General features: G+C 39.9%; 1 protein-coding gene across 1 annotated transcript; it reads left to right on the top strand.

Annotated features, from left to right (window-relative positions):
- Positions 1-295: 295 nt before the first annotated feature.
- LOC101080617 (60S ribosomal protein L37a-like) lies at positions 296-564 on the top strand. Its single transcript, XM_011291779.1, is given in 2 exon segments — positions 296-455; positions 458-564. Coding segments are annotated over 2 exon segments (267 nt in total).
- Positions 565-9,007: the final 8,443 nt, after the last annotated feature.

Consider the following 9,007-nt stretch of genomic DNA (forward strand, 5'->3'; position numbering starts at 1 on the left):
AATGTGGGTAAGACTTTTTTTTAATGTTTCTTTCTTTATTTTGAGAGAGAGAGAGAGAGAAAGAGAGAGAGAAGGGTAGGGACAAAAAAGAGAGGGAGACAGAGAATCCCAAGAGGTTCCACACAGTCAGCACAGAGCCCAATGTGGGGCTCAAAATCATGAACCATGAGCTCATGACCTGGGCCCAAATCAAGAGTTGGACGCTTAAGTGATTGAACCACCCAGGCGCCCTGGTAAGATTTTTAAAAAATAATTTCAGTTTGGTTCTCTGGACTCAGACCTAGTTTGCATCGACATGGTTAAGTGCACCAAGAAGGTCAGAATCATCAGTAAATACGGGACCTGTTATAATGCTTTCCTCAGAAAAATGATGAAGAAGATTGAAATAAGCCAGCATGCCAACTACACTTGCATCTTCTGGGGCAAAACCAAGATGAAACAATGAGCTGTGGGGACTAGCATTGTAGTTCCTGCATGAAAACCATAGCCGGTGGTACCTGGACCTACAACACCACTTCTGCTGTCATAGTCATTGGAAGAATGAAGGAGTTGAAAGACCAGTAGAAGCTCCACCATTTGAAACTTTGCCAGCCTATAATAAATGAGTTAATTAGTTTATTTTTTAATGTTTATTTTTTTCATTTTATATGAAATTTATTGTCAATTCTTTTCCATTAGACACCAAGTGGTCATCCCAAAAGCAGCCCTCCTCAATACCCATCAACCACCCTCCCCTCCCTCCCACACTCCATCAACCCTCAGTTTGTTCTCAGTTTTGAAGAGTCTCTTATGCTTTGGTTCTCTCCCTCTCTAACCTCTTTTTTTTTCTTCCCCTCCCCCATGGATTTCTGTTAAGTTTCTCAGGATCCACATAAGAGTGAAAACATATGGTAACTGTCTTTGTATAACTTATTTCACTAGGCATAAAACTCTTCAGTTCCATCCACGTTGCTACTAAAGGCCATATTTCATTCTTTCTCATTGCCACATAGTATTCCATTGTGTATATAAACCACAATTTCTTTATCCATTTGTCACTTGATGGACATTTAGGCTCCTTCCATACTTTGGCTATTGTTGAAAGTGCTGCTATAAACATTGGGGTACAAGTTCCCCTGTGCATCAGCACTCCTGTATCTCTTGGGTAAGCTCCTAGCAGTGCTACTGTTGGGTCATAGGGTAGGTCTATTTTTAATTTTTTGAGGAACCACCACACTGTTTTCCAGAGCGGCTGCACCAGTTTGTATTCCCACCAATAGTACAAAAGGGTTCCTGTTGCTCCACATCCTCTCCAGCATCTATAATCTCCTGATTTGTTCATTTTAGCCATTCTGACTGGCGTGAGGTGGTATCTGAGTGTGGTTTTGGTTTGTATTTAGCTGATGAGGAGGGATATTGAGCATCTTTTCCTGTGCCTGTGGGCCATCTGGATGTCTCCTGTAGAGAAGTGTCTATTCACGTCTTCTGCCCATGTCTTCACTGGATTATTTGTTTTTTGGGTGTGAAGATCGGTGAGCTCTTTATAGATTTTGGATACTAGCCCTTTGTCCAATATGTCATTTGCAAATATCTTTTCCCATTCCGTTGGTTGCCTTTTAGTTTTGTTGATTGTTTCCTTTGCAGTGCAGAAGGTTTTTATCTTTATGAGGTCCTAATAGTTCATTTTTGCTTTTAATTCCCTTGACTTTGGGGATATGTCAAGTAAGAAATTGCTGCTGCTGAGGTCAGAGAGGTTTTTGCCTGCTTTCTCCTCTAGGGTTTTGATGGTTTCCTGTCTCACATTCAGGCCCTTTATCCATTTTGAGTTTATTTTTGTGAATGGTGTAAGAAAGTGGCCTAGTTTCATGCTTCTGCATGTTACTGCCCAGTTCTCCCAGCACCATTTGTTAAAGCGACTATCTTTTTTCCATTGGATATTCTTTCCTGCTTTGTCAAAGATTAGTTGGCCATACTTTTTTGGGTCCAGTTCTGGAGGCTGTATTCTACCCATTGGTGTATGTGTCTGTTTGTGCCAATACCATGCTGTATTGATGATTACAGATTTGTAGTAGAGGCTAACGTATGGGATTGTTATGCCTCCCGCTGTGGTCTTTGTCTTCAAAATTACTTTGGCTATTTGGGGTCTTTTGTGGTTCCATACAAAATTTAGGATTGCTTCTTCTAGCTTTGAGAAGAATGCTGATGCCATTTTGATTGGGATTGCATTGAATGTGTAGATAGCTATGGGTAATATTGAAATTTGAACAATATTTATTCTTCCAATCCATGAGCATGGAATGTTTTTCCATTTCTTTATGTCTTCTTCAATTTCTTTCATAAGCTTTCTATAGTTTTTAGCATACAGATCTTTTACATCTTTGATTTGGTTTATTCCTAGGTATTTTATGCTTCTTGGTGCAATTGTAAATGGCATCAGTTTCTTTATTTGTCTTTCTGTTACTTCATTATTGGTGTGTAAGAATGCAACTGATTTCTGTACATTGATTTTCTGTCCTTTGCTGAATTCATGTATCAGTTCTAGTAAACATTTGGTGGAGTCTATCGGGTTTTTCATGTATAAATCATATCATCTGCAAAAAATGAAAGCTTGACTTCATCTTTGCCAATTTTGATGCCTTGGATTTCCTTTTGTTGTCTGATTGCTGATGCTAGCACTTCCAACACTATGTTAAAAAACAGCGGTGAGAATGGACATCCCTGTCGTGTTCTGGATCTCAGGGGGAAAGCTCTCAGTTTTTCCCCATTAAGGATGATGTTAGCTGTGGGCTTTTTGTAAATGGCTTTTACGATGTTTAACTATGTTCCTTCTATCCTGACTTTCTCAAGGGTGTTTATTAAGAAAGGATGCTGAATTTTTTTTCAAATGCTTTTTCTGCATCGATTGGCAGGATCATATGGTTCTTATCTTTTCTTTTATTAATGTGATGTATCACATTGATTGATTTGCGAATGTTGAACCAGCACTGCAGACCAGGAATGAATCCCACTTGGTCATAGTGAACAATTCTTTTTATATGTTGTTGAATTAGATTTGCTAGTATCTTATTGAAAAATTTTGCATCCATATTCATCAGGGATGTTGGCCTCTAGTTGTCTTTTTTTTGCTGGGTCTCTGTCTCGTTTAGGAATCAAAGAATTTTTAGCAATCAATATTCTATGCTCGCTTCATAGAATGGTCTGGAAGTTTTCCTTTCCTTTCTATTTTTTGGAACAGCTTGAGAAGGATAGGTATTATCTCTGCTTTACATGTCTGGTAGAATGCCCCCAGGAAGCCATCTGGTCCTGGACTCTTACCTGTGGCGAGATTTTTGATAACTGATTCAATTTCTTTGCTGGTTATGGGTCTGTTCAAGCTTTATATTTCTTCCTTTTTGAGTTTTACAAGTGTGTGGGTGCTTAGGAATTTGTCCATTTCTTCCAGGTTTTCCAGTTTGTTGGCATATAATTATTTATTCCCTGATAATTGCTTGTATTTCTGAGGGATTGGTTGTCATAATTCCATTTTCATTCATGATTTTATCTATTTGAATCCTTTCCCTTTTCTTTTTGAGAAGCATAGCTAGAGTTTTTCAATTTTGTTTATTTTTCCAAAAAAAACCCAACTCTTGGTTTCATTGATATGCTCTACAGATTTTTTTTTTTAGATTCTATATTGTTTATTTCTGCTCTGGTCTTTATTATTTCTCTTCTTCTGATGGGTTTGGGGTGTCTTTGCTGTTCTGCTTCTATTTCCTTTATGTGTGCTGTTGGATTTTGTATTTGGGATTATTCCTGTTTCTTGAGATAGGCCTGGATTGCAATGTATTTTCCTCTCAGGACTGCCTTCGCTGCATCCCAAAGCGTTTGGATTGTTGTATTTTAATTTTAATTTGTTTCCTTATATTTTTTAATTTCTTCTCTAATTGCCTGGTTGATGCATTCATTCTTTAGTAGGGTGTTCTTTAACCTCCATGCTTTTGGAGGTTTTCCAGACTTTTTCCTGTGGTTGATTTCAAGATTCATACCATTGTGGTCTGGAAGTGTGCATCGTATGATCTCAATTCTTGTATACTTATGAAGGGCTGTTTTGTGACCCAGTATGTGATCTATCTTGGAGAACATTCCATGTGCACTCGAGAAGAAAGTATATTCTGTTGCTTTGGGATGCAGAGTTCTAAATAGATCTGTCAAGTCCATCTGATCCAATGTATCTTCCGGGCCCTTGTTTCTTTACTTATCCTGTGTCTAGATGATCTATCCATTGTTGTAAGTGGGGTATTAACGTCCCCTGCAAATACCGTATTCTTATCAATAAGGTTGCTTATATTTGTGATTGTTTCATGTACTTGGGGGCTCCCGTATTTGGCACATAGATATATATAATTGTTAGCTCTTCCTGATGGATAGATCCTGTGATTATTATATAATGCCCTTCTTCATCTCTTGTTACAGCCTTTAATTTAAAATCTAGTTTCTATGATATAAGTAAGGCTACTCCAGCTTTCTTTTGACTTCCAGTACCAAGATAGATACTTCTCTATCCCCTCACTTTCAATCTGAAGGTGTCCTCAGGTGTAAAATGAGTCTCATGTAGACAGCAAATGGATGGGTCTTGTTTGTTTGTTTGTTTTTATCCATTCTCATACCCTATGTCTTTTTGTTGGAGCATTTAGTCTATTTACATTCAGTGTTATTATTGAAAGATGGGTTTAGAGTCATTGTGATGTCTGTAGTTTTCATGCTTGTAGTGATGTCTCTGGTACTTTGTGGTCCCTGCAACATTTCACTCACAGAGTCCCCCTTAGGATCTCTTGTAGGGCTGGTTTAGTGGTGATAAATTCCTTCAGGTTTTGTTTGTTTGGGAAAACCTTTATATCTCCTTCTATTCTGAATGACAGACTTGCTGTATAAAGGATTCTAGGCTGCATATTTTTTCTGTTCATCACATTGAAGATTTCCTGCCATTCCTTTCTGGCCTGCCAAGTTTCGGTATATAGGTCTGCTACTACCCTTATGTGTCTACCTTTGTATGTTAGGGCCCGTTTATCCCTAGCTGCTTTCAGAATTTTCTCTTTATCCTTGTCTTTTGCCAGTCTCACTATGATATGTCGTGCAGAAGATTGATTCAAGTTACGTCTGAAGAGAGTTCTCTGTGCCTCTTTCATTCCAATGTCTTTTTCCTTCCCCAGATCAGGGAATTTCTCAGCTATGATTTCTTCAAGTACACCTTCAGCCCCTTTCCCTCTTTCTCTTCCTCCTCTGGAATCCCAATTATGCATATATTACTACGTTTCATAGCATCACTTAGTTCTCTAATTCTCCCCTCACACTCCTGGATTTTTTTTTTATCTGTCTTTTCCTCAGCTTCCTCTTTTTCCATAATTTTATCTTCTAATTCACCTATTCTCTCCTATATGTCTTCAATCTGTGCTATGGCCGTGTCCGTTTTATTTTGCACCTCATTTATAGCATTTTTTACCTCCTCCTGACTGTTTCTATCTTTGTAGCAGTAGATTCTCTGCTGTCCTCTATGCTGTTTTCAAGCCCAGCGATTAATTTTATGACTATTATTGTAAATTCTTGTTCCATTATATTGCTTAAATCGTTTTTGATCAGTTTGTTAGCTGTCACTACTTCCTGGAGTTTCTTTTGGGGAGAATTCTTCTATTTCGTCATTTTGGGTAGTCCCTGCAGTGGCTCCTAACTGCAAAGCACTTCTCCTGTGCTGTCCAGAGTAACTTGTGTTGGTGGGCAGAGCCACAGTCAGACCAGATGTCTTCTCCAGCCCACCGCTGGGGCCACAGTCAGATTGGTGTGTACCTTATCTTTCCTTCTCCCAGGGGCAGGGCTCACTGTGGAGTGGTGTGGCCCCTGTCTGGGCTACTTGCACACTACCAGGCTTGTGGTGCTGCTTCACTGGGATCTGGCATATTAGGTGGGGTGGATCCACAAGGTGCACAGGGGAGGAAGGGGCAGGCTTAGCTTGCTTTGTCATTGGTGGTCCCCTGTGAGAGGGGCCCTGCAGCACTGGGAGGGAGGCCGACCCATGGAGGGATGGATCCAAAGAAGCACAGCATTTGGTGTTTGCGGGGTGTAAGCAAGTTTGGTGACAGGAAGTGGTTCCCTTTCGGATTTTTTCTGGGGGATGGGAGAGGGATATGGCGCTTGCCAGCACCTTTGTTCCCCACTGAGCTGAGCTCTGTGTTCTGGGGCTCAACAACTCTCCCTCCTGGTGCCCTCTCACCCTCCCCGCTCTCTGAGAGCAGAGCTGTTGACTTATAACTTTCTAGATGTTAAGTCCCCCTGGCTGTCAGAACTCATGCAGTCCGGCCCCTCTGCTTTTGACAGCTAGACTCTCGGGCTCTGCCTCACCTGGCAGGCTGCCCCTCCACCACCGTGGCTCCCTCCTGCAAGTCCATGTAGTGTGCACCGCCTCTCTGCCCTTCCTACTTTCTTCTGTGGGCCTCTTGTTTACGCTTGGCTCTGGAGAGTCTGTTCTGCTAGTCTTCTGGTGGTTTTCTGGGTTATTTAGGCAGATGTGGGTGGAATCTAAGTTATCAGCAGGACAAGGTGAGCCCAGCATCCTCCTATGCTGCCATCTTTCTTAAAGTTCAAACTCCATCAACTGTTCTCTTTTAGGTCTTCTAAGTACCACATCCTTCTCTCTCTCTCTCTCTTCCATAATCCCCAGGCTCCATGTCCACTCATTTCCTCTTCTCTAGACTCTAGTCAGTTCACCAATACATACAGTGCAAGCTTACCCACCATAAGAAAATCACCAAGACACTCTTTTCCTGTGCTGGAGGAATCTGAGCACTGCCTGAGGTCACAGGTAGAGTGCCTCGTCTTCTATATTTTGGAATAGTTTGAAAAGAATAGGTATAAACTGTTCTTTAAGTGTTTGGTAGATTTCACCTGTGAAGCCATCTGGTTTTTATTTTTGTTCTGTGGGAGTTTTCTGATTACTGCTTCAATTTTGTTGCTGGTAATTGGTCTGTTAAAATTTTCTATTTCTTCCTGATTCGATTTTGGGAGGTTATATGTTTCCAGGAATTTATTCACTTCTTTGAGTTTGTCCAATTTTTTGGCATGTAATTTTTTTATAATATTCTCTTACAATCCTCTGTTTTTCTGTGGCGTTGGTTGTTTTTTCTCTTTAAATTCTGATTTTGTTTACTTGAGTCCTCTCTTTTTTTTTTTTTTTTTTTGATAAGCCTGGCTAAGGATTTATCAATTTGTTGATCATTTCAAAGAAACAGCTCTTGGTTTCAATGATGTGGTGTATTTTTTTTATTTCCTATTTTATTTATTTCTTTTCTAATCTTTATTACTTACTTCCTTTTTCTGGTTTTGTGTTTTGTTTGTTCATCTTTTTCTAGCTCATTTAGGTGTAAGGTTGGGTTGTTTATTTGTTGTTTTTCTTGCAGAGTTAAGTCTCTGTTGTTATAAACCTACTTGTTAGAACAGCTTTTGCTGCATCTGAAAGATCTTGGATTACTGTGTTTTCATTTTCATTTGTCTCCATGTATTTTTTTTTGTTTCCTTTTTGATGTCTTTGTTTACCCATTCATTGTTTAGTTACATGTTATTTAACCTCCATGCATTTGTGCTCTTTTCAGATTTTTTCTTGTGGTTGATTTATAGTTTCAAAACATTCTGGTCAGAAAAGCTTCATAGTATGACTTCAATATTTTTGAATTTGCTGAGACCTGTTTTGTGACCTAATGTGTGATCTCTTCTGGAGAATGCTCCATGTGCACTTTTGAAAAAGTGTGCTGTTTAGGGTGGAATGTTCTGAATATATCTGTCACATCCATCTGGCTAATGTGTGTAGGATTTCGATAGGTGAAGAAGGGGGCAGTTCTAGCTCAAAGTAATATCACAGAAGAGTTTAAAATAGGTGTAGATAGGGAGCTGGGAAGTTGCCTTGTGTTTTCTGAAGGGCAGATGGTATGAACATGGGCAAGGAGCCCCAGGTTTTCATCAATCCATGAATGTCAGGCATCTGAGTTGGCTTGTACTGATGGTGGAAAGGAAAGGAATAATTTTTAGCAGAAATAAGGCAAAAACAGGGCTTCATTCTACAAAGATTCTCAGAGACAGACAGCCTCATGGAAAATGGGTTAGTGGAAATATGACATTAGGGAACCATAATAGATCTTTGCTGTAGTCCAGGAGACAAACAGGTAGTAAAAGCCTGATGTGGTTGAGTGGGAGTGGGTATGGATGTGGTAGGGTAGGGGTGACTTTCTAATGCTTTTCTAATGTAGAAAAAAGTACAATATTTTATTTGAGTTAGAATGGTTGTAGAGGGAGAAAAGAGAGAAAGATAAGCAGTTGGTCACAAAATGGGCGCCCAGTACTCTCAGACAGCTAGTTATCTTTTCCTAATTTCTGGTTGAATTGTGTGTGTCTTTGTGTGTGTGTCTTTGTGTGTGTGTGTGTGCTGCTCTGAGAGTGTGTGTATGTGCATTACCTTGTGTCTATGTGTGTTACTTTGTGTCTCCCAATGTGCCTCTGCAGCCTCCTACATCTGTGTAGGCTTTTGCATCCTCTATGTTTCATCTAATCCATGCTGCAGTTAAATTGATCGACTAATGGAATGACTTGGCATAGCCTTGTTAATATTTGGGTGAAGGAATAGGCATTCTTTTCCCTAAAGGCGCCTCTGAATTCCACTTGAAATCTAGGCTGTGATGAATTTGATTGGTTAAAAAAGCTGTTTCAATTGTTTGTGCTCCATGGCATAGCTAGGGATTGAAATCCAATTACTGCTGGATATAGGATTTACCATAAGTCATTTGGCTTCATTTTGGAGACAGTAATTTAGGACTTTGTCACATCTCTATGCAAATCTATCCAGCTGAATTGGACTAGAACTGGTAAACTTTTTTGGAAACAATACTCTGGCCCAGTGAGAGTTCTCTGCTGCCTTATGAAGTGAGTGGGGAGGGAAATGCAGCCCTAAAGGACACTAGACCCCTGATTATGGTTTGATTCTGCCTAGAAACAGGGCTGTGGAGTCCAC

This window comes from Felis catus, chromosome X (genome assembly GCF_018350175.1).
Source record: "Felis catus isolate Fca126 chromosome X, F.catus_Fca126_mat1.0, whole genome shotgun sequence".
NCBI lineage: Eukaryota > Metazoa > Chordata > Mammalia > Carnivora > Felidae > Felis > Felis catus.